We start from the raw sequence: 26,217 nt of genomic DNA on the forward strand, positions 1-26,217 counted from the left end.
CTTATGATATTTCATCAGGCTACTATTGTTATTTCTAAGGAATCTGTGACTCCTTCAGACATAAGCCAGAGTCTCAATTTGTTAAAAGCTTGCAGAGACAAAAGAGTAATATTCTGCACGTTAGCAGAAGATCCAATAGCAGTTAGGACAGAGCAATACCTCTGCTTAAAACATCTTCCTTAGATATCCTTTAGCATCCTCTGGGACTGCCAACAGGATCAAGAAGAAACCCTGAAATTGCCTGGAGGGCATAAATAAAAGTCACCATAAAGTTTTATTATACATGTCTAATGTTACATGCTTGGGACTACAGGCATTTTCAGCAATTGGTGTCTGAAGCAAGTTTAAGAAAAGTTACTGTTGTCGAGCCATGCAATTTTCATAGCAGATACAAATACCAGATACGAATTCTGGGTCAACATAAAAGAGGCTTCCAAGATTGCAATTACTGCTGCAAGTGAAATGTGAAAGTATGCAACTAATTAAGCATTTACATTTACTCTGTCAGTCATTTTGTTCAGGTATTAAAATAGAAAAGTTATCTAGACACTCATGGTTGAAACAGCTACTGCACTCTGACACCATCAGACTCCAGCCACCACCCTTATAGCCTACATGATACTTTCTGTCCATATTGTGTTTGCCCCCTTTCTTGAGTTTCGGATTAAAGGGATAGTCAAATTCTATTACGTATATGTTGTCTTATCCCAAGTGGATAGTGGATAAGTATCAAAAGCATGTAAAATTTGATGCTGACCTACCCTGTGGAGAGCACAGGCAGTAAACCAGAAATCTTTACTGAGAAAAATTTGCCTCAGCCATCTTACAGTTGTTGCTATGGTTTTTCATTTTGTTTGCTGCTGCTTTTTTAAATAAGGGGCAGTACTGCTCCTCTGTGCACAAGGAGAAGAATAAAGAAGTTCACCAACATTTTCTTCCTGCTTTCATTTTCTTCTCAGACAGAAGGAGGTTATATTTGTAGTATAGAGACAAACACAGAAGTATAGAACAACAAATCTGAAAAAAAAATCATATTTAAACCCGGAGGAACAGCTACTACCTGAACCTATGACACTTCCATAACTCCTACAGTATCTAAGTATACTGGACTAGCACAACCAGCGTGACAGTTATTGTACCAGTTTTCCTTGTAAATCACTGATTCAGAGAAACCAAGTTCTCAAACTTAACATTATGTGTAGGCAGAAACATAACATGGATCATGTAGCATTAAAACACACTTTAAACAAATCAGTAAAAACAAAATCAAAATTAACAGAATTAACTGATTAAACATTTATCTCTGTCCTATGTGCCCCCACACTGACATGTACTACCTTTTTTTGGTTGGCTACCAATTGAATCCATTGTTCAGCTTTCCTAAGTTTGCCCCAGAAAAACCCATATATTTTTATAGGGTTCAAGCAAGCTATAAGCTAAAAATGTAAAAAACTTAACAAAAGTAATAAAAATTCATACTCTCTCTTCCTCATATATGTTTATATAATAGGTAGGAATAAAACAGATAATTTTCATACCTGTGCTGAGACAACACTGATGCTGTCAAAACCAAAATTTCCATTGCTCTCTACAATGGCTGAATTTGCATAACAAGTCACCCCATTGCTGGATGATGGTGGTTTGGAGGGACTAGTCTTATCCTTAGATTGATTCTCTTCACCATTTTCTACGTCATTATGGCCAGGCTGGATGACAAATAAATAAGTAGGTAGCTTATTAAATAAAAAGTGAAATAACAAAGAAATACAGACCTTAAAAGAAAATGCACTGGGCATCATATTCATGTTATCTTGCTTTCAACACCAAGTAAATGTTTAAATGAGCAGCAATAGATCTTTTAATATTTAAAATTTTATATGAACTCCAGATTTATTTAGGTTCCCAGTATATTTCTTACTTTTTGCTAATCAGGAAAGTCCTCAATTACCTGTGGAATTTTTTTCATTGTTATACCTTTATATAGCACCCCCCAAAACCAAATGCCTTGACCGTTAGTATCAGTATTTGCTAGTTATTCATAGCTTCTTGCCAAGTAGAGCTGTTACCAAAAATAAAGTGTGACTTTTTTTCCTCCATTTTTCACATAGCCATTGCAAACAAGGTACCTTACTATTTTCAATAGCAAGATCAGTTTGGGAGCAAAGACTCAAAGCGATGGAAGAGTAGGAACAGAGAACAGTTTTCTTGGCAAGACATGATTAGAGAGTCCAAAAAGTTTGAAAGGTCTTTCTCTGAGACAAATTCAGTCTCATCCATGTGAGCACACAGAAATAAAGTACTCTGACATATGGGTAGAAAGCAGAGCCAATTATCCATGTTGCATAGTATTTGGATTATTACAGTGTCACTAAAGCAGGTTTGTGTACCAGAGCACAGGAAACACAGAGCTAGGCACTGCAGGTGAGATTCAGAAACTGTCAGCATAAACAAAGTGAACTTTACAGATGAGTAAGAAGATGTATATGTTACAATGATTTCTCCTGCCCAGACAGGAGCTGCAGAGGTGTACTCCATTCTCTTCGACTTTTACATATTTCCACTTTTTTTCTTCTGATGTTTAGCTAGCATACTGCAGACTTGACCCTTGAAGGCAGCTAGAGCATATGCCAGTGACAATAAACCACACACACACACACCTGGATTCTATTTCCAGCTCTGCTTGTAACTTCCTCAAAAAAGTGAGATTGCTTTACCTCTCCATATGGATTTGAAACAGATGCATCAGAATACTCAGTAATGCTGAAATCCTCAGGAAAAAAAAAATCCTACATTTTATTAAACTATCAAGAATCTCATAAAATATAACACACACTTAAAGGTAAGGCTTGCACAGTTAGCCTTCTGTTACCTGATTATAGATCTTTAGTATCACTTTAAGAATCCTTTCCACAAAGAAGAGAATATAGAATCCACCAAACACAGCAACTGCTTTCTCAATGTAGTTATCTACATGGGAATCAAATCCAAATGCCTAACAGAAGATAAAAGCAATGCAAATTAGACTGAAATCTTAGTACATTTCCATAACAATTTCCTCCACCATACACAAATACTCCACAAAAATATAGACAGTCTTTCTACCAGCCACAAGTTTCAATGAGGCAGAAATTATGAAAAATCCTGATCCTTCTGGATTTTTTTTTCATTTTGGATTAAATATCAGCAGTGTTTTAATACAGCAGAATTTTACATGCAGAATGTAGTAGTTAACTGCAAAACTAGGAGGTCTAATTTGGAACAAATGTAAGACCATTAGAATTTTATCCAATCCATTCCTCTTTCTGTCTAGAGGCAGAATAACCCTTGGTCTTCCCCAGGTCACAGCAACACATGGATCTTGATGGCTCTGCCCACCCAGACAGAAAGAGAGGGAAGCTAGTGTCACTGATGGCCAACCACAACTCTCTGGGGACATCAACCGACACTCTCAGAACACCACTGCAGCATGCTTCTGTAATTAATACACTTTAGAAACTATTATACAAAAAAGTAAAGATTTTCCTTGCTTACCTCTGGAATGAGCTGGAAAATTGCATTAGAAAAGAGAGTACCGACGGCCAAGCCCACAAAGTAGGTTAAAATCTTAGGGAAATAAGATTTCTTTAAGAGAGGAGTTAAAATAAATCCCAGAAGCGATGCCAAGTTAATGATAGTCACAGCTAGGAACCCAAATCCCCAAACTGTGGATAAAAAAACAAACACAGAAATATTTAAAAAATTAGTATAAAATTCACTTAGGGCTGCTTGTGATTTTATATAACATCTGAATTGATGCTGAATTGGGAAAAATAATTGTTCCCTACTTGCAATTGTACTTTACAAAGATAAAAATTATAAACGCATAGATATTTAAGGCATATACCCACAGAAGTGAAATACATGGACATACTGTCTGGGCCTACCATATTAAAAACTGAAATTGAGCTAGTACAATATCTGGGATATACAATATCTGCTGGAGTAAATCAGATCTCTTTACAGTCAGTGAACATTAAAAACAGGGCTTAAGTCAACAGTCAAAGTAACTACAGCATAGGCTTACGATGGAAAATCTTGCTAGTCCCAGGGTTAGATCCAACTGTCATTTCCATAAAAAACTTCAACACAGAAAATCTGCTGACTTGGCTGTAGAAGACCCAAAAGTCCTTCCCGATAAAGAATGATTCCTTCAAATCACCCTGAGGTGGTAATTTGCTGTACCTAACATTCCTCCTTTTCCCATCGTTCAAAATGCTTCTGCTTTGCTGAAAACAAAGTCCATCGCTACTTATTAGACATGCAAGGTGGTAGATACCTAATAATAGAGATTATTAAAATACAGAAATGAAAGCATATAAAGAAGTTGTTCTATGTTCAAAAAGATGAACACCAAGAGAAAAATCTTTTTTTAAGAAGTAGCAAATGCACCTGGTTTGGCCATCATTTAGCTTCCTTCACCAAATGCATAGTTTCCTATTTTCTGAGTTCAGACACCAGGACTTGTAATTATTTTGGTGTCTGACTTGCAGATTGTAGGAGTTTTGCTGTTATCTTTTCTTAATAAGTATCAAAACATTTTGTCTCTGCGTGGCTACAGTTTTACTCATTTGCATCTCAAGTCCCTGTGAGTGTAGAAAAGCCTTAAGGGTTGCACTGATAAAGTCTACAATACTGCCTCAAGTGTGGCCACAGAAACACAAAGATATACATGTGGACAAAGATTTCGTCTTTAAAAATCAACCACAAATTACAATGAAAGCCAACACAACATTGGATATACAAAAACAGTTTAGTATAATCCAGAAATCTGCATCAGTATAATAGCCTCATCATAAGCTTTGCTATATGTACGTAGAGAAGTTACCATAAATTCCTTTCTGCATAGCAGAAATAAACAGATCAGATTGCAATCTGTAGCCCAACTTTCCTGTAACACTAGATCAGCAAACACACTGGACCGGGTTCATCACCTGCATCTGGGATTGCTACACATTGTTTGCACAGAGATACAATTTCTGTATGTGATGAATTTCATATTGTGTAAAGAACAGGAAGAACAGACAGCACTAGAAGCATTCAAAGCATTTGCAAGAGGTACATCAGTGCCAAGTAAAATATTCACTTGCCATTCTTTAGAGAGATGGAGAGACAGAGAGGGATAAATAGACCACCAGATACAGTTAGATTGACTAAGCTGCACAGGAGCTTCACTCCCATTGCAATACAGGACAGTCAAGCTTGTAAATGTCTTTTAGAAACCAAATCTATAATAAATAAGTGTCATTACGAGTCATACACCACCATTTGGGATTACTACAGGAGAGCAAGTTTCTCAACTAAGTTAACAAAACTAAAACCAAATATTTATTGGATATGAAGCATTTAGGTCACATGCCCAAATTATTTCACTAGACACAGGGAATTAGAACAAGTTTCAAAAATTATGATTAAAAAATCCTGTCACTACAAATCACTTTCTACAACCAAAGACAAAGAGGATAAGTTCACAAATTGTGTGTTTAAAACAGCGGATCCCAAAATGGTAGGAGAATGGAGCTTAAAAGCAAGCACAGAAGAACAGGGTACTGCCAAATTCTGAAAGTTCTCACAATAATACTACAGGCTTCTCCAGTGTATGTTCTATCACGCTGGCACTCTTTGTTCAGAACAGCTGCATGTACTTGGACATTTAATGTGAAGTACATGCAATAAATGAAATACTTGTCATCACTTTGTATGCTTAATGCAGTGGGAGGTGTCTCAAGGTACAAAAAGAATCTGCGTTTGCAAGTAGAAATATAGTCTAATCCACTGGTATGAATTATCCCCTTTTGTCACCACAGAGAAAAGTTAAGAAAAGGCTTTTTACTTCCTAATTCATCAGAGATAAGTGGGACCAGAAGGCAGATGAAGTTTTGCTTTTAAAATTCTGCTCTAGATCTGGACGTCTCAAAGGCTTCGGAATTTAACATATTGATTTATTACTATTACTATGTTACCCCATGATTACACAATTATGAGAATTGTTACTTTAAGAAAAATACTGTAAACTGGGGGGGGTGGAGGGGAGTGATAAGATTCCAAGATAGCCAATGTTGCCAAAGTTGCTTTGTTGCTGTATTATAAAGCGTATTTCACCATATCATGTATGCACTGTTCTCTTAAAATGGTTTTTATTCACTAGGACTCCATTCACACTAAGCCTTCCATGAGCGCATACACCCTAGAAAACAGGTTTGTCTGGCATCATGTAACAGAGCAGAGTACAGAAACACAGTCTACCTACACAGACTGTGACATGGACAGCTTTCGCCATCAACCACTTTATCAGTCTCTAGAACTCCAGCCCCAGCAGATTGCCAAGATGCCAAAGAACAAGAAATCCAAAAAACAGATGGCGGGAGAGCATGTCCCCCTCAAAACTCCAGTGCTTAGTTTTATTCCTTACAAGAAGCAAGGACCCCTGCTCTAAGCCTTCCTGAGGCAGGCTCAGGCTCCTCATGAGCCATTTCCTAAAAAGAAGAAATAAGGGTGTGAAAATCTTTTTAAAAAGCCAAGTGGATCGCACAGAATCCATCAGCCTTGGACAGAAGGAAAGCCATTGGGCATTTACAGCTATTTCATGCTGCTCTGTACTACTCCCTATTACATTTCAGAGAGGTGAGAAACAAAGCCCAAGGAAAAAAGATTCACTATACGCTGCCTTTTACTTTGCTTATGCAACAGATTTTAATGCAAGTAGCTGTCCCATGAAGTTTATTGAATTAATTTCTTCTGTAGGCCTTATCTGTTCATATTTTGGAAGACAGGATATTCTTAAAATGTGTGAGAGTCCCTAAGCAGAAATCTCAGAAGCACAACTGGAACCATGCCTTGTGAATTTTGCGTGATGGACAGTAATAGAAATCAACCACTCTCGGTATTGCCACAATACAGATTCATTATTTTATGGGCAAGGATGGGGGGCAACACATAAATTTACAGCAAGATATATATGCATTAACGCCTACTTTTGGCACTGTATCTTTCTGTGAATTTCCCTGTCAGAGTCTCACATGCTTGTGGTTTTTAAAAACTCTGAGTATGGGCCTTGCAGATTTCTTGTGCTGCAGGCAAGGGAGGGGCAGAGAAAACACTGCCTTGCTTATCTGTCTGCTGGACACTGTTTCTGAGCCACCCGGATAAAAGAAAAACAGGAGCGGTGGTCCAAATGGCTTAGGTGATCAACTATAGATCAATCCTTCTGCATACAACCTATCCAAAACAGTGCGCCCTCACAATAAATAAATAAACAAATGAGCAGTAAAAACTGTAGATTCCATGCAATCTAATCAGGTATCAAGGAAATAACTAACCTTGTAAAGAATGTGGTCTAGATGCATCCACAGAATTTTCCTGATGATCACACGGGTGAAAAATTAGCTGTTGCAAAACAGCAGGACATATTATAGAGAAGTCTGAATTTGATATGTGACTCTTGTTTGGTATTCCATGCAAAGAAAAAATTTCCTCCCCAGTCAGGCACTGCAACAAAAAGGATTTTTGGCAAAATTAATAATAATAAAAATAAAGTAAACCATCCACAAGAAACCCAAGAATTACGACATAAAATCACTCTAACACATTTTCAAAGCAGTGTACACACTCTTTGTACACTGCTCATGAAAACATATTAATTGCTTAATGTGAAGCAGGAGGGAATTGAGGTATTTTAAGATAACTTGAAATCAGTGAAACAAGTTTTACATTTATATTTGCAAATATTATGTGCTGTGAACCAGGGCAGACAAACCTTACAATGTATTTGGAAACATAGCTTCAAAATAATTAAAATCCCATGTAATTACAAAATAATTAAATTTTAGAGCAGACCAGATACAGTTAAAAACCTTAGCGATGGAGTAGCATCAGCAAAGGGCTGGTAATTCAATGACTGCTTATTCATATAAATGACTGCTTCTACTTCACAGAAATGCCTCTTATTATTTCCTCAAATTAACTTTTCAAGAACAGTCCAAATGTTAGCAGCATGCAATATTTTTCATTAATTTTACAGCAATAACTATTAACAACAATTGGTGTTTTGTAAAATCATCCCATACTCCAGTGAAATCCACTCCTACTTTGGATCTTCACTTTGCCTTCAGCTCAGGACACCACAGTACCTAATGGTCAAGGATAAATGCGCATAGCTGTGCTAAGCCAGGCCTGGTCCTTCTCTTGGTTATTGTCAACCAAAAAGATAAAATACTTCAACAATAAAATACTTCAGATACATATTTATGGAAAGATTGAGTACTTTTATATTAAATGTTCCGTAACACTAAAGACTTTCATCTAACGATTCCCACTTATTTGCATTCATGTTCTCCTGCAATGATCAATAAACACATAGCTTTATTTTTTGGCTGCAAACTAAAGTAATTTAACATGCTGATGTACAACATAAACATACTAAGGATGAGTCTCAAAGCAAAAATTGCTTTCTTTCTATACGAGACACCAATTCAGCACACAGCATGCTCTGTAGTGTATCTCAGTGTGACTGCAAGTGTAGAGCTTTGGAAGCCTTAACGAATTACAAATGGTCACTCCCTACTCTGTTCAGCTTTACTAGCCTTCAGACTCCCCTGCACTTCTCCAATAATCCAAGATTATTCATAAAGCAAATTTCTTCTGGAGATGAGCCAAAGAAACTACGACTCATTTATTTCAACAGAGCTGCCTCCATTTCCATTAATAAATGTTTTTCTAATACTGTCCAAAAGGTGAAAGGTATGCACATATCATTTTCATGTGACTATTTTGTGTGTAGCTGAAAGGAAAAGAACCATTGGGCCAATTCAAGTGACTTCAGCCAAATTATATCCAGAATGCTTCTGCCCTTCTTCTTGAACGACCCAGACTATTTTTTTTTTCCTGTTTTAAAGCATGCTGACCCATTTAGTCTCAATGGTGGTAGTGCACAGAGAAATCAGCACTGAAGACAGGTTTTTTTTTACAGCTCAGTAGCTGAGCTTCTGAAGCTTTCTGGACTGGTTCTGCGTCTAATCATTTTACCCTTACATCTGCATTACAAAATAATGTGGAATATGTGGCTAATATTCCCACTACAATACAAACAGAGGATAGTTGTGGTCTATAGGAATAGTTTCTATACTGTGCTTCTTGTATTATTCAGCTAGTTCACAGAGCCATTTCTGGAAGGCTTCAGTGAATGGCTGTTAGAAAAATAAGCCAGTGTGCACTGAGGTTCATGATACAGCTACCTCAGAGGTAGTTAAATATCTCTTTCTTAGAAATACAGAATGGATGACTAGTAATTTTAAATACTAATATGTTAATATCAGTTTACAAAAGAAAACAAACATTTTTGTTGAAGCATAAAAAAAAAATTGACAAGCATGAATTAGTAAACTTGTGGCTTACAAAGAAATGAGAAATTTCATTGGACAAGAGCTCTTTTATGCAAGGGCAAGAAACAGCATTTTATTTAATTACTATTATTATTTTGATCAGGGACAAACCCAGATGATAGCAACTCCTGTAAATGATTCATTGTTATGAGTCACCTCATCCTCTCAGCAACTCCTACATTCGTCCAAGGGCTGAAAAGCAAGCTCGTGTGAGTTCACAGACACAATTAAGAGACTAATTAAAAGATTCGATCACTTAGAAGCCTTGGATTGGAGCAACTCATGTTTGCACACTACAAAACTGTATTTATCTTTGAAGGATAAATACATTAAGACAATCACATTGCTGTAGAAACTCAAGCTATTTATTTTGTAAGACTGACAGATAATCTCAGCAGAAAGATACTTTATCCTCATGGAACAGGGGATTGGGGATGACATCCTGGCTCAATAAGTCTACCATCATGCCTGTCCCTTGCTATTCATTAAGTCTTGTCATGGTGCTAAAAGTGAGATGACTGGCTGTAACGTGACTGTCACCTAGTCTTTAACTCACAACTTCAAGGAAGATGCAGCATAACTGACCATGTCTCTGAACTGACCAATACGGGATTTTCTTTTAAGACTGTAAACGAAATAAAATGATGTTTGATTTCCTACAATATTTTCACACCAGCATAGCATACATCTACAGTCAAAAAGCAGATGCCAGATCACCACATTATTTTCAGGAAAGAATGAGATAATTGCTCAGGCAAAAATAATGCAAAGAGCCTTTTAACAGGAGAATGAATAAAAAAATGCTACAATGCCAAACATCTGGTAAACATTTAATTCTCTTTTCTGATTTTCTGGTGTGTTCTTATCTTTGCTTTACCTTTATCTGTAGCATTCCACATGTGAAACACTGAGATATCCAACAGCAACCAGTCACTGCAGTTTCTAGATGTTAACAGATTAAATACTAGGCTAGCCCACACTAGGGCTGAGCACTGGGTCATACAGTAGCAACAGCAAAGAAGGAATGTGGTGGATACTCACCAGTGTACTTTTTTTAACTTAGCCTGAGCCTGGATATGGCAAAATAAAGACAAATAAATACGCTTTCCTCAACCTTCTTCTAACAAAATAAAGCATTTACTGCTGATGCAATGACAGATTTTTTTTTGTCACACATCACAGTTGAGAACTGGATGCTAGGAGACGATCATGCATTCAATAAGCAGCTCTCTGTGAGAAACAGTCCAACCATATGAAGCTGCCTGGATACATCTGTGTGCTCTGGGAATTTCATAAACACCCCGACGCATTCAAGGTAGCTGCTGAAAAGTGTCCATGAACGCTGAAATTCACTGGAGATGTTCTACTAAGTAAGACATGTATAGAGTAGAACAAAAAAGCCTATTTATCTTCTCACTGGCTACGCAATGTCAGATCGTGGTGATGGATCAAGACCATAAGCCATACACACTGTCAGGCTATTCATCCTACTTTCAAGAAGCACCGGCAAACTAGCAAACGCTACCAAAATAAATGAAATAATAGCAGATACCAGCCTGGTTTGAGTTTATCCAAAACGTCAAACTTACTGTTCTGATTCATCTTGAGGTGGAAATGCTCAATATCTGAACACTCATGTCGGTACAGATTTTTACTTTATTTTGTCCAAAGTTTTGTTTTAAAAATGAAATACATCACATTAAGGCAATATCCAGGTGCAACAAAAAAGCTGGGCATAAATACAATTTTAGGACAGCCAAAGTATGATGTTAGCACCTACTGACTACCCCTAAATATAAAATAAAGGCAACGTCAAGAGGCTTTCTTTCCTCCCAACAGCCGTCCACTTTCTGCATAATTTTTTACTAAAATTTCTGAATAAAGATGAATGCCTCTTACGTGACAATGAAATCAATGACAGAAGATAAAGTATAGCTTCATTTTTACATCTCTTCCTAGCAGTGAAATGGACATAGTGAGTAAACACCATCATCTATTATCTTGAAATCATCACTAGTTTTATAGCTATTTCTAGGACTAAAATGTGTTGGAATTCCATGGTGAAGTGTGAAAAAACAGCAGAGAGTAGCATTTGAGTTTCCTCAGTTACCATTATTTCTCTTAAACAAAGTCTTAGCTTGTACACTAAGGAAAGGTGACAACAGAAAAAAAGTGAACAGCAAAAAAATTGCAAACGCAAAATAAAGAGAATTATGAAAATTCTCAATGAATGAAAATAAAGGAGCAAAAACATGAGGAAATGAAGACAGCTCAATCAAAAACTCCAAAAGATTACTCAAAAAAAAAAAAAAAGAAAAGAAAAAAAAGAGGAGGGTTGTCTGATACGACATATACACACAAAGAAGTGTCATATTGGACATCATACGATGTAAATTACCATACATGCCTACAAAGTTTTACGTAAGTGTATATTCAAAACCCCATCATCCACAAATTAAAGCATTTTTTCCTCCTGTCTTATCTTCTAAAACCAACCTCGAATAAAAGGACAATACTAACACAGGCTGTTCCTTCCTGCCAGTTTCTGAAGGGTTCTGTCGCTGTCCCTTACTGATCTGCTCTCCACTAAAAATGACCTCAGGTTTGGATGAGGAGCTCTTGATAGTGCAGGGGTGTGTTATCTTCACTGAAAGAAAGGACCTGGAGTCATCCCACTAACTCTGGACACTTAAGTTAGGAACTGAAAGTCAAAGATAATCCTTGTTTCCTCCTACAGTCAGATATCTACGCAACCTCAATAGATGACCCAGCCTACCTGAAAAATACATGATTCACTCTCCAGAAGTACTTATTTTTCTCCATGGAGATTCAGTAGAGTTTGGACCTCTGGTCCCTTACAACACACAAACCTAGATTAGGCCACTTTCTGGTTTTTTTGTTTGTTTGTTTTCTCCAGAATCAGTGGGTACTTGAAATTACAAGCTCAAAATCACAAAGTATGAGTCACCGCGTCAAAAATGGCCACACAAGTTACTTACTATGAGCACGCATTTGTGGACAGTACTGCCCAAAGTCACTGATATACTTAACACCTCTGAAGGATTGAGAACCAAGATGTGAAATGCACTTGCTTAAATGACTGAAAAGTCAATTTTAAGAAGGAGTACAGGTAACTTAGCAAAAAAAAAAAAAAAAAAAAGATACACATTTCAGTATGGCACCCTAGATATTTTTCAAAAAGGACACAATTAAAACAGGTCTGTTGAAAAGAAAAAGATTGTTCCAGTCAAGCTTCAAGTGATTTATGAGGAATAGTGCTGGGCCATAAAAAGAACAAGCGCTATTTTTTTTTTTCTCTGTAGTTTGTGTACGAGGGCTACGTGCTTTTGCAGAGGGAAAACCTGAAGGACTAAGGAATCTACTCATTTTTAAGCCCTTTTAAAGAAAGATCCTTTTCATGACTGCGTTTAACACTGCAAACTCGTAGTTAGCATGTGTGGCAGGAAATGATTATACACATTTTTTAATACACCGTGTTGGAACAGTGTTTATTTGTGAAATTTGAAATAGAAGCAGTGACTCTGGGAAATACTGCCATGCTTATACTGAATATTATGTTGATTTCAGTGGCACTAACTTCAAATTAAACCCCTGGTCAAGGGAAAGACAGCAGAATCACACTGCTTCTAAAGCAAATAGAGTTTATCCAAGGTTTGTGTCCATTACTGAGCAAGCAAAGGAGCTTCTGCTCCAAACACAAAAAAGAGTCTCACAGTGCTCATAAAAGTACCTCCTCTGTTTCTTGCAAAGTTGAACCAAACCAGAGCAAACAGCCACCCCTGCTTTCCATTCCTAAGGACATCTCCAGCAGCCTAAGGATTTTCCTTCAGGGAAACTCAGGTATTCTCAGACACCACAAAGATAGGAAATTAGAAGTAACAACACTGTCTAAATTTTGTATGGAGACGCTACACGGAATGAATAATTTCATGAAAAGGGATCAGTATTGCAGGAATATTCAGTCAGCACACTAAACATTGCTTTACACAGATTTCAGTAGATGAACTGATGAATGCACGCTCTGCATTCCATTTAGACAAAAGATGTGTTAGTTTCTGAAAGTTTCTTCACATAAGTGGCAACCAAGTCCTTGCTATCTCACAACAGCTTCACGTTAACACGTCCCGAAGTTGTGCTTACATAAGACCCAGAGGAATACTCGAGCAGCTTCTCACAGGCTGTTTGCCCACGCCAAACGCCAGGCGGAGCCGACCCCGAGGGCAGCGCGCAGCAGCCCCCGACGGATGGCAGCGGCCGTCCCGCCGCGGACCTTTGCTCCCTCCTTCCCTTCCTCCCCACGGGGAACCACGAAGGCTCCGAGCCGGAACCCCGGCCGCGCGCTGCAGCCCGGCCCTCGCGGCGGTACCTGTACCTGGTTGTGGTGCAGGTGGGGCAGCGGCAGCACGGCGCTCAGCGCGGGCGCGGCGCCCAGCTGGCTCAGTAACGCCGAGAGCTGCCCGGCCGACAGGCTCCGGTTGCTCCCGAAGACGCGCAGCACGTCCTCAGCGAAGGTCGTCGCCGCCGGGCTGCCCCGCACCGCCACCCCCGAGAGCATCTCCGCGCCGCAGCGAGTGTGGCCGGAGCGCGGCCCCTCGGCGGCCCGGCGGGGCGTGGGAGGCGACGGCCCCTCCCCGGGGGGCGTAGTGGGGAAACGGGGCGGCCCCGGCGCGGCGCCTCTCCGCGACACCGCCGGCTGCGGCACGGAACCGTCAGGCACGAGCTCCGCGGCAGATCGGCCTCGCCGAAGCGCCCTACGTGCAGGCTCCGGGCTCGCTAGGCGCTTCCCGGCGCGCACCTGTCGGCCGGGAGAGGGCCAGTCACTGCCGCCGGGGTCCCGCGGACAGCCGCGAGGAGCCCGCAGGCCAAGGTCCAGCTCCACGTCTAGCCCCGCTGCCCCGCCACACGGCCCCGGCCACGCTGTCCCGGCGGCCGAGGCACCCGGACCTTGGAACGCGGCGCGGCGGCGCCCGGCGGCTCAGCTCCGCTCAGCTCAGCGCGCCTCTACAGCGGGGCTCCATCCGCACCGCACCGCACAGAGCGTGAGGTTCCACGCGGCCTTCCGAGCGAACAAACGAGGGAAGTGAGCGGTCGCAGGGATATTCCCGAGGCCATCACCCAAGTGCGTTACATACGAGTCCTCATGCTGCAGGACAGCAGCCGAGCAGCAGCAGCTCTCTAACTCCCTGCTACAGAATTTCTTACGCTCCTTCTGAATTGATACTGCTCACTACAGGGATACTTATTTCAAAGTTACATTTTTAAAGCAGATTCTCATTAGGACCTCTGTGGAGACACACTGAACTGGGTGAGTTGAGGCACTGGCCCTGATCCCAAATTTTCCAAACCCAACATTTGCACAGTGCACCAAGCAGGCAGGGTACCTGCAGGGTACCAGCACTGTGATGCAGGCATGGTTAAGATACTTCACCAGCAGTGACACTCGTTTGGATAAATTGTTCACAAACAAATTTCATACCACAATGCACAAACAATCGAGTGGGGGGAAAAGATAATAAGAAAGGCACAGTATAACCATCTACCAGAAAGATCCAGAGTGCAACAACCACGGCAATTCTGCTATTGGAAAACCTAAATTCTTTCTGAATTACAGAGCCTGAGCAGCTGAGGTACTTTCATGCCTCCCTGGGGGTTGGCAGGCGGAGGCTTAGGCAGATCCTGATCCAGCCCAGCTGCCCGTTGTTCCAGATGACAGTAATTGTCTGCCTAAGTTGTACCAACAGGAGTGGCTGAAGATGCTCCACCCTACCCATGGTTCTGCTTACATGTGTGTGCATTTTTGGTATCTCCAAGAAAAATCAATACAAGTTTTCCTCTGCTATGAATGGAATCACAACCTAGTGTGGCCAGCAGGAGCAGGGAGGTAATCATCTCCCTGTACTCAGCACTGGTGAGGCCTCACCTTGAGTATTGTGTTCAGTTTTGGGCCCCTCACTACAAGAAAGACATTGAGGCCCTGGTACGTGTCCAGAGAACGGCAACGAAACTGGTGAGAGGTCTGGAGCACAGGTCTTCTGAGGAGTGGCTGAGGGAGCTAGGATTGTTTAATCTGCAGACAAGGAGGCTCAGGGGAGACCTCATTGTACTCTGCAACTTCCTGAAGGGAGGTTGTGATGAGGAGGGGTTTGACCTCTTCTCCCAGGCAACAAACAGGACCCGAGGAAATGGCCACAAGATGTGCCAGAGGAGATTTAGATTAGACATAAGGAAAAGCTTTTTCCTCTCAGAGAGTGGTCAGGCACTGGAATGGCCTGCCCAGGGATGTTGTGGAGTCACCATCCCTGGCAGTGTTCAAGAGGCGTCTGGATGAGGAGCTATAAGATATGGTGCAGTGGCTTGTGGTAGCACTGGTAATGGGAGAACGGTTGGACTAGATGATCTTCTAGGTCCTTTCCAACCTTGTCATTCTAAGATTCTATGATTCTTCTTTCAGTACGTGAAGTGAGTCCTACTAAACCATGATCTTGAGTGTGTCAATTTCTAAACACAGCTCTAATCATAGTTAATTATTGAAGGCATTCTGAAATTTGAAAGTCTCTATATTGAAGTGTTCCCTATGAACAGTAGATAAACTGAAAACAAGCGCATTGGCTAAAGCAGCTGCATCAAAACAGGCTGCTGGTGCCTCAGAAAGATTTGTCAGTGCTCTGTAGTGCAGGGCCAAAGGGTTAAATTCAAAACTGATTTAGTTTTCAAGGACTTCCTTTTTAATCAGAAATATAAAGGATTATTTAAATTAGAGTAATTAAGCAAATTCAGATTTGCATTCATTCTTAAACTCATATTTGCATAATGCTGAAAAGTTCGAGGAATTCCTGGATAATTCCATTCAGAATTATTCTCTTTTGCCAATCCTCTACAGAATTAAAATCCTACTCTATTTTTGAGAGACAGCCAACACTTTTCCTCAAGGAATGATGCGTTTGTAGTGCTCTACTTGAAAAGAAAAAAAGGTTTCTAAACTGGTCTTTACTGAAAAAGATTGCAAGAATCATAGAATCATTAAGGCTGGAAAAGACCTCTAAGGTCACCAAGTCCAACCATTAACCTATCACCACTATGCCTACTGAACCGTGTCCCTAAGTGCCATCTAACAAGACCTGAGGTCATGTACTTTCCCAACTGTTTATATAGCACTTGAAGGATTACTTCGGATTTTTTATGGAGTCCTGTGACGTACAGAATCAATCAGGAAGTCTGATCTTTGCTCATCTCGAGCCTGATAAGGCCTAGCCAAATTCTCACCGAGCCAAATTCTCTCAAATGGAAAGAACAACTTTTTTTTGTACAGTGTAAAACAAATATTTCCCAACAGCACTCCACGGTCCTGATTCACCATTGTTTTGTTTCCCCCTCTGTTTACACCTGTGTAACGTTACTGTCAAATATAAACCAGCACCAGGTGCCAGCACAGCAGATGGTGACTGGCAGTGCGCAAGACGTCAGTCAGCCTTCCTGATCTCCTGAAGGGCCAAATCCTCTCTGAATTGGCTTTGTTTTCAGAAATTCAGTAAAGCTGTAGCTTCACATCAAAGCTAGCATGATTTGTGATCTTCTTACTTTCTTTTCTCAAAGTGAGTGGAATCTTTTGTGTCTATTTTCATTCAAACCAATTGAAATAATCTACTTGAAAATAGCAGTCATAGTCCCATAGTTTGGCACACACTCATTCCTTGCATTACTGTTTGCACTCCTTTTCTCTCAACTCTTTGTTGGATTAACTACTTAAATAGGACTAAAAATAATATCCTGTAACTGCCCACCCTTGAATGAGATGATGTATGGAAATAGATATGTCAAAGTATCCATATACTTTAAAATATTAGACTGACACCTCCAACACATTTTTTCCCCCAAAATATTTTTCTTTATGTGATCTCTCAACAGTTCTATCTGTTCATACTTAACTTAGCCAAGAAGACTCCAATAATCACAACTACATGTAACTTCCCGTGCCTCATAGACAAATCAGAGATTACTAGCATGCTAAGGTAGACATTTGGTTTTCTACCAGTTCAGGATTCTTGCAGCTCTCCTGAACCCTGGGTTCTTGCAAATACTGAAAAGGAATGTGGGGAACGCTGTCAAAAGGTACTGTGAAGAATCAAAACCAAATAAGAAAAATAAAAAGTATGCTTTGGTTTAATCTTATGATTAAAAAAAAAGTTTGAATATAATCAATTTGAAGATCCTGACTCACATTTGAAAGCCTGGGTTCATAGTTTGGCACTGGAAATACGTCCTTGTAATGGTACAAAACATTCTGTAAATATAGAATTTAAAGGGATCTTTCCTTTAAACCACAATGGTACAGTAAAATATTCAAAAGGAAAAGTGGAATCTGAAGTTTTGCAAAATAGTTTGATTCTGTAATTTAATGGCTTAATAGAGAATTACAAGTGTCAGAGCCATGATGTGGATCTCAAGCTAGGAGACGAATAATGGCATTGCTATGGTAAAACAACCATAGCTAGATTCTTTTCTGAGGCGGCACCTCAAGCACCTTAAGCAGTTTGGCTTGTGCAAAAGGTTAACATTATGCAATATATTTCACCCAGCAAGAGGCGTTACTCGTTCTACAGCCTGCCATTAGCCAGCTCATTATCTCTGTCTCTGTAAAACTCTAAAATACTCAGTTTCTGATGAGAGGTATGTAATCAAGTCTTTCCTTAGGACTAGATATTGTTTAAGCAAGTATCTTTAAAAACGTATCTGTAATAAAATATGCAGGTGAAAATCTTCATCCCTTTAATTTCAAGTACAAATATATAGAGATATTTAAAGATCCTTAACCACATCAAGAACGTGAGTACTTTTTGATAGAGGTGCATAGATGAAAAAATCTTCACTTCATAGCTGTTCACTGGAAAATAAATACAATTCTAATGATACTTTAGAAATATCATCTCTCTCCTCCTCATTTCCATAGGGTCATGGCTATTTCATGGAATTGAGATATAGCAATAGAATAACGTGTAATATTTCTAGTGTCAACACTAAAAATTATTTTGAGTTTTGAGATGGCCAAGTGCCATCTCTAGTTTTTAGTCTGTAAGTATAGGTGTGTAACTTACAAATTGAGTAGCTGTCGAACTACTCCTTAAATAGAAGTAGGAAAGTTAGGTAGAAGTTTGCCTGTAGGCAAGCTCACCAAGTTTGGATTTCGTATGTGCCAAGGTGAAGCCTCTAATACACCAAGGAGCACGCTAGGCCAAACTGAGGCACTTTCTTTTTATCTTTAGATTATGGAAACCTGAAGCACCATGTGTATGAATTACTATGGATTTAGTTCACACAACTGTGGAATACATTTCCATTTACATCTAACAAAACGCAAGTGTGCATAAACACAAAAGAAGTATTTAAAATATTCTATAATGAGATAATTTATAGGAAAAGCTTGTGTACTTCCATTGTTTTAGAATACTAGTCACCTACAAAGCAAATAAACACAGTTCAGTGAAACAGAGAGCTCTTACTATTTCCAACGTTCGTTCTGTTCACTTTCACTTAGGACATGAATGCATCTGACTTCAGGGATTTAGCCGAGCTGATGCATGTGTGCTAGAAATCACTAGAGAGGAGTAAGCACTGCCAAAAGATAATGCTGACGCTGGGTCTTCCTTCAGCAATTTGAGCAGAAGCTCAGAACAAATGTCTCATTCACAGTCACACACAAAAATCAATAAATAGATTTGAATTCTGTACCAGCTCATTCTAGACTCCACGAGAATTTATTGAGGGAAAAAAAACAACAACAAAGCAAACAACACCCTCTGTTAGGGTTTCTCAGGAAGGCAACTAAATTTCCAGTAGCAAGTAGTTGTTTGCCTATCTTAATATACTAGTTTCTCCTTTCCCTCTCTAATTAAAGACTGTTTTAGCATTCACCTTTCACACAATGCTTTGTTTTGCAAGACACTTCCCTCAGCTGAGCGAAGTACGAGATGACAGAAAATTCATATATTCCTTTAGCATTCTCACTTTTCACCAGAGGAAAGTTGTGCATGTGTACGGTGACATAAACAGTGTATTGTTTAAGTTAGAATTTCTAATGTATCTTTGTCATGGCACACTTTTTTTAAAAAGATTTATTTAGTGCTAGAGTTGGTTGGTATAGCATGTGTGTCTCCATGTAACCACTGGTTTTGTTTATCACATCTCAAACATGGAAATGAGTGTCTCAAGCCTTAGAAAAGGCATTACAATCAAACAAAAAACGCACCACAACCCTCCATGGTATACTCACAATCAGCTGTGGAACAGAGGGTATTGAAATGGCTATAGGAAAACACTATACAAACAACTAGTAGGAGCACATTTCCTGAGCTAGTTAAAGATTTAGAAGAAAAAAAGACTCAGGAATTTACAACTTAAGGTCAGATGAAAAAAATCACAAAAGAAATCAAAGAACTGTATCAATACCAATACTAATTATGGTTAATGGTAGCGAAGATGGCTGAAGTGCATGATAATCAATAGTTTTACAAATTAATTCTCACATTGTTTCCTTACCCTAAACCTAAAATCCTATAGAGGGTTTAACAATTAACAATTAATTAACATAACAATTTAAGTCAATTGGCAATTTCAAAGGTTTCAGAAGACCAAATACTATGTTAAGTCCTTTGGGTCCATTTTAGCTCTCCTGGTACAAAGCAGGAAGGAGACTGTCTGGCAAACAACGTGCAGGTGGAGAATTAAGAGAGTTCCACAGACTATTTGCTTGGTGGCCTACAAAAAGTTTCCTCGCAAGCAAGTCCAGCAGGGAGAAAGGAAATATAAGAGTTCAGTACACTTTATCCCTGTGCTTATGGGCTTGTGAGGTACACGTGTGGATAAAGAATGTTTCCAGGCCTTAAGAAGCAGATGATAAATTGCAATAGATAAGGAAATGGACTCTCTATGCCCACCTGTACAGCTGCTAAACCATAAAGACACAAACTGATCTTAGGACTCAAAGGGTAGTAAAGAATTTTTTTAGCACATGTTCAGGAAGAACTAAAAAACTTTGTGAGCAAATATCACTAAGTGTAAGAAAGCAAGTTAAAAAAAATGGCCTTAGGCAACTGTCCTAGCAATGATTCACTTTGGGGAGTGAGTGTAAACCACCATATGATAGATGGGCTCAGCATAACCAGTGAGAAAGCTTCATAAGTAAATAATTCGCAGTTTACTGCTTGACACCACAGAGTTGTTGAAATTCCTAACATAGTTGCTGGCTGTTGCTTATGATTCTTTAGGAAAGAAAGATTCACCATCTAATCCCTGCAGGTTAGCACCATTTCAGACCCCACAAAAGTGCAGTAGTTTAGTTTAGCAGCAGAAGGCACCTCAAAAATGACCTCCATCTGAGGATCTCAAGACTACGGAGTTTAATGTGAAAATCTTCTAAAAAACATTGTGAGTAAAGGCAACACTACACTTATTTTTATAGATTGGGAAAGCACAGCTCAGAAATAATTAAGTACAATGATTTAAAAATAAACAAGTGCACGGAGTCCTCTGTTAACTCATACTTCACACCACCCCCTACAGAAAAGCTTTGTGCAAACACTGTTCAAGAAGGCAGTGAAGTCTATAGGATTAAATTTCTAAATGAGAGAAGCATAAAAGATGAGACCAAATTTGAGAGGTATATTAAGCACCATACCAAGATAGCGTTTTTAAAAGAATTCACCTCAGGGCATAAGAAACCTTATTACTTAAGGACATGATGTAGTTTTGTTGCTTGGAGGTAAGAAAGCCAGGTTAAACAGTGGCTGACAGTGGAATCAACAATAATGTGGGAGAAGCACAAAGACCTCCTATTTCTAACAACACATCACTTAACACAGGTAAGAGATGATGTTCCCTAACTGTCCTAGACTTTTAGATGATGTCATTTGTAGGGACATATTCATCACTGACAACTGTGAGATAAACAGTAAGTAAAGGATTTGATGTGTGGCAAAGCTGACACATAACTGAAATAGCTGTTATCAGGTCAAGCAGCAACTACAAAGAGGCCAGACAAGTTTTCTTCCAAAGACCAGTTAAAGCAGAGCATTAGAACATGATCTTTGGATCTCACAGCATGGAAGGAATAGGAAGGGAAGGATTTGGAAAGCGTGAGATAATTATTTCTGTTTGGGAGTGGGAAGGCACAGGGGAGAGGAATTTCTACACTGCAAGAGGAATTAAAAAATGGATCTCTGCTGCAGTCCTACATCCTAACGTTTTCGTGCTTTTATCATCTCCAGCAGAGCACAATAAGAAATATGATACAAGTCCCAGCATAGCCACCCAGATGGTGTTTGAGAAATCTAAAATAATCTCACACAAACCAGTAACATCAGAGGCTCTCAGAAACAGAAGTGTTTAAGAGAGCAAAACAGTGCCCATTACAGATGGGCTGGTAAGCTCAGCAGAACAATGTAGTGTATTTTGTTAAGATGTAGAGAGAGCATTATTAAGAGCAGATAAATTTCCTTGTATTGGTATTTCTTACAGCACTTCCAAGTTCTAAACTTAGAGACTTTGAACAATATTATTAAAATATCTCACATTATACCATTAAAGATCCAACAAAATACACAGGTTTTGCATTGTGAAATTACCAATTTTGTAATATTTTAGGAACTTCCTATACCCTCATATTACCAAGCAATATCATACATGCTTCATTCTGCAAGAGTATGTTATTGGCATTTTATCATCATAGTTTTTATTCACTGAAGTGTTGAAAATATTTGTTGCAATGAAAAATAATGGTGCAATTCAAGATGAGTTAACAAATGTACAGTACAAATTCAAAATGGATTCACTTATATCTAGCTAGGTGATTGAAAACAAGAAACGAAATGCAGATCATCTAATGATGAGAATACGTACCTTTGCTTATGGAGAAGAGATTCCATCATAGTGTCAACTACATAAACATTGTGACTCTGTACTTAGATATTGCATCTCAATACTTTCATTTTCTCAAGCATGTTATTTTCTTTTCTGCTTATAATGAAAACTTTCCTCTCTCTGTTCTTCACTTGACTCGTTAGTAACATGAGAGTGTTTAAAATTCAAACAAAACCTCCTTGTCCTGAGAGTACAAGGGGCGGAGGAAGATACAGCTAGAGAAATAAGTTATTCTTAGTGCCTTATTCCACCGCCCTTTGACAAAAGAGAGGACACTAAGGAGGCCATTCAAGGGCAATAATTCCTGGGCCCCTTGCATCTAGCTTCCTCTCCATACTTTTTGCAAAAGACAAAAACCTATTCTGAGATATTTTGATAGCTATTAGAAACACAGGGAAGAGATGTTATCTTTATGACGCAAAAATGCTATGAGTAACACCTGCTCTAACACAGCTAATTTGCAAAGTTTACTGATGTTGCCAGGCAAAGGTTCTTGTATTCAATTGCACATACCCACAATTTTCCTTTTGGCCTTTTCAGTGAAGTGAAAAGAGATGCTTGACTCTTGATTATGAAATACCTGGCAAATATATGATATTTTACACAAATCAGAAGCACACAGGGTTTGATTACAATGTTGAATCTTAATCTTCTGCTACCAGATTCTAGGAATAGAATAATTTAAGATTAACTGTGAAGTTATTCCCATACTTGTGAACAACAACTGCCAACACTCAAGAAAGATTGTTAAACAACTGAAATGCTTCCAAATAATTTATCCAAAATAAATTTCCATCAGGAAACTGTCATTAACACTTATGTTAGTTCTTAGAAATGAAGAATTGCTCTGATTTTAAAGCCATTTCACATTCCTAATTTAAACTTCAGATTTTACATTATTTTCATTTGATGTCACTAACTGCATTTGTCTGAAACCCTTCTAAACAGATGCCAGTGAACACTTCTAGTTGCTCCTTCTTTAGAGAAAACTATCATAGCAGATCAACGTTACTGATTTATTGATCAACAAAGTTAAACAACTGAAGCAAAGCAGCCAAATGGAAGTTGAATAAAAGGGACGGCAGGGAACAAACTTTGGTAGAAAGAGTTCCTTACTTCTGGTCAGCACCACAAAGCCACAGGCCCCGTTACTGCTTTTCTGGATTTTGACAGCTTTGTAGTGCAGTATCTGAGCCTGGATCATGCTTGAAAACAGAAGCGATAAACCCAATACTTACTGGTTTCAGTTGCTTTTAACACAAATGCATGCCATTGTATCTATTGCCTCCATTAAAGAGGAATTGCACAGCAATGAAGCACGAAGTTTTAATGATAGGGATAACATAACATGCTCGTAAGACCTAGCTTGCATTTTTTATGCCAAGTGAGGAAAATAGTAACAAAAAGGCACAGCTCTAACAGGGATGTCAATTCTTCTTTAAAATAGAGTGGGAAAGAGTATTTATGTTTTAAATCACCAAGAATAAGTACAGCAACAAGGTGTCTGGAAGATAACATAGCAGCCTAATTGCAGAGCACATTAGTATATGACCAGGCCTGGGAACAACTACATTATAACCATATCAGTATGCCTTTAACAGTATATATCACTGTGTTTGCTTACAATAATCAATATTCTTCTCACATTATTTTCGTAGATGTTAATAACACTAAGCAAACTAAGCTTTCACCTCACTAAAAACAAAGAATAACTCCTCCTCTCCCATCAAAGACAGGATTTGTAGCTCTTACAGGGAAGGGACTGGAAAATGAGGCTCCAAATCAGCTTCACCATTTCTAAAAGATGCTCAGAGAGAGCAGACAGGCATGGATACCAGCCACATTGCAGTCAGTTATCTGTTAGAAGAAGGACAGAGAGGAAAGTCAGGAGCTTAAATCAATGGAATATGTAGTAAACAAGTGTGCTGCTGATCAGGGAACTGGAATCACCCTGAGATTAATCAATGTGATGTTACTTTAAATAGTGTTGTCACTTTTTCCCTAGCAAACTGTATGAAATCAAACATTTCACACAGCAATGTATTGCAATTTTTCCTTTAATCTCTAAGTCATTTATTTACTTTGTTAGGACACTGACTTTTTGTCTAGTTATAGCAAACCAACAGCATCATCAGGAAATACATGGCACAGCTCCTACCAAGAGGAAATTCACAGCTGTCCTCTTGGCCTGTCCCCATCCTTGAATCCCAGTGACCTGCTGATCAACAGCATGGGTTGTGCCCATGCAGTTTGTTCTGCTCTGACAGGTGCTGGCATTTGGCAGCATTCCCAGCAAGCAGGCAGTTGCAGGGAGATGAAAACTTGGCTGTAAGTCAGAAAGCCAGCTCACAGAAAGCATGGAAGGACCTGGAGGATGCAAAGGTGTTAAACCCTTTCCATACTTTCAAAGTCTTGAAACTACCACAGGCTGCTCTAAACTATGCTGTCTGTCAGTAGTTGCAGGCACTTTTACAGGAGCCAGAACATCAACAATAAAAACATCCATTTGAAATCAAGGATAGCCAAATATTTACCAGCAAACTCAGAGGATATCCCTTCATTATCTTCCGGCTCACAACAGACTAAATTACATGAGCTACCCAAATCATGCTGTGCAGATTACTTGCAGCTCCAAATCTGACTTGAGGCAACAGATCTATAGCTTTTCCCCTAAAGGAAGTCCAGCAAGGGCTTTTTTTGCTTCTGTTGTTTAACAAGTGCAACCTTACAGATCCTACACTAACAGATAGGACTCCTTTGAAGTTGCTAGCAAAGCCAAAGACAATCCACTTGCAAAACTGAGTTTTATTCTAACTCATTGTATTTAAATGTTGAGGATCCCACATCTAAGCAGCGCATAAAGGAGCAAGGCAAATTATTCCCCCTTCTCCCCCTGCTCTCTCTGTTCACACGTTTTCAGAACATTAGCATAAAAGCAGCCCTCAGCTGTTGACTTTGGGCTAAACTTAAGCAAGAAGGGGTAGTTATCCATTTAAATCCCTTTTTACTACAACTTACTAAACTAATTTTCTTTATTACATATAGATACGAACGCGCAAAGCATAGTTATCATCATCAGGAAGAGATGAGAAGTAACACCAGTGAGAAGTTACTTCAACCCTTCTCAGCCACCTTTATCTACTTTTAACACATCAGCTTCCCCTGGACTGATGCTAATCCTTGCTCATTCAACTTTACTAAACAAGAGTTATATTATCAGGAGATCTATGCATGTAGACCACCAAATCATATAGACAGTGCTTCTCAAAATTAACCATAAAAATCCTGATGCTGTCATCCCACCTGAAATTGGAGTTTTGTCTGTTCGGACAGAGCACAGTTGTTGAAAACAGGCATTTTAAGGAACTGGCAGCATTGTTGTCAGCAACTACAATGTGTGCTTCTTAGGTTACAACTACACCGGATTGTTTGCAGCTATGTGAAAGTTCCAAGAAGATCCAAAGCAGAAAGATTTTTGTCTCTCTAAGATACATAGATAATGGATTCTTATATTCTGACACTGTACATGTAGTTTGCACAAATAAAAAACTATGCAACATCTATTATACATAAATGTGACATGCACCCTGCAATGACCTGAGACTCCATATAGTGAAATAAAGTTACTTTAGAACCATAGAACTGTAAATGGGGCAGAACTGTAAAAGAAATCATGGTAAATACAGATTTGTAACAAGCAATTTCTTTTAATAGTATAGACACCAAATGCTAGGGTGCCTTTTTTTTTTTTTTTTTTTTTTTTTTTTTTTTTTTTTTTTTTTACTCTTTTTCATTTTGATTTTAGTCTAAACACACAAAGAACAACAGTTATTCTACCCTTGCTGGAGCAAGAGCTAACACATCTCAT

General features: G+C 39.0%; 1 protein-coding gene across 6 annotated transcripts in view; it reads right to left on the reverse strand.

Annotated features, from left to right (window-relative positions):
- The window catches only part of SLC39A8 (solute carrier family 39 member 8), a 118,377-nt gene that overhangs the window by 72,405 nt on the left and 19,755 nt on the right, over nt 1–26,217 (reverse strand). For 4 of the 6 annotated variants that reach the window (XR_005859696.2, XR_005859695.2, XR_005859697.2 and 1 more), the window contains exons 1-6: nt 13,810–14,012; nt 7,356–7,524; nt 3,532–3,701; nt 2,870–2,992; nt 2,658–2,768; nt 1,539–1,706 (exon numbers count right to left, since the gene is read on the reverse strand). Coding sequence is in view for 3 of the 6 variants with exons in the window: in XM_015285614.4 (XP_015141100.2) it covers nt 1,539–1,706; nt 2,658–2,768; nt 2,870–2,992; nt 3,532–3,701; nt 7,356–7,524; nt 13,810–13,992 (924 nt within the window). In the remaining 3 variants the exon portion in view is untranslated. Of the gene's footprint in view, nt 1–1,538; nt 1,707–2,657; nt 2,769–2,869; nt 2,993–3,531; nt 3,702–7,355; nt 7,525–13,809; nt 14,013–26,217 lie in introns of those variants that run through there. The other 2 variants (XM_046940859.1, XM_427970.8) reach the window with 2 other exon arrangements.

This window comes from Gallus gallus, chromosome 4 (genome assembly GCF_016699485.2).
Source record: "Gallus gallus isolate bGalGal1 chromosome 4, bGalGal1.mat.broiler.GRCg7b, whole genome shotgun sequence".
Lineage (NCBI taxonomy): Eukaryota > Metazoa > Chordata > Aves > Galliformes > Phasianidae > Gallus > Gallus gallus.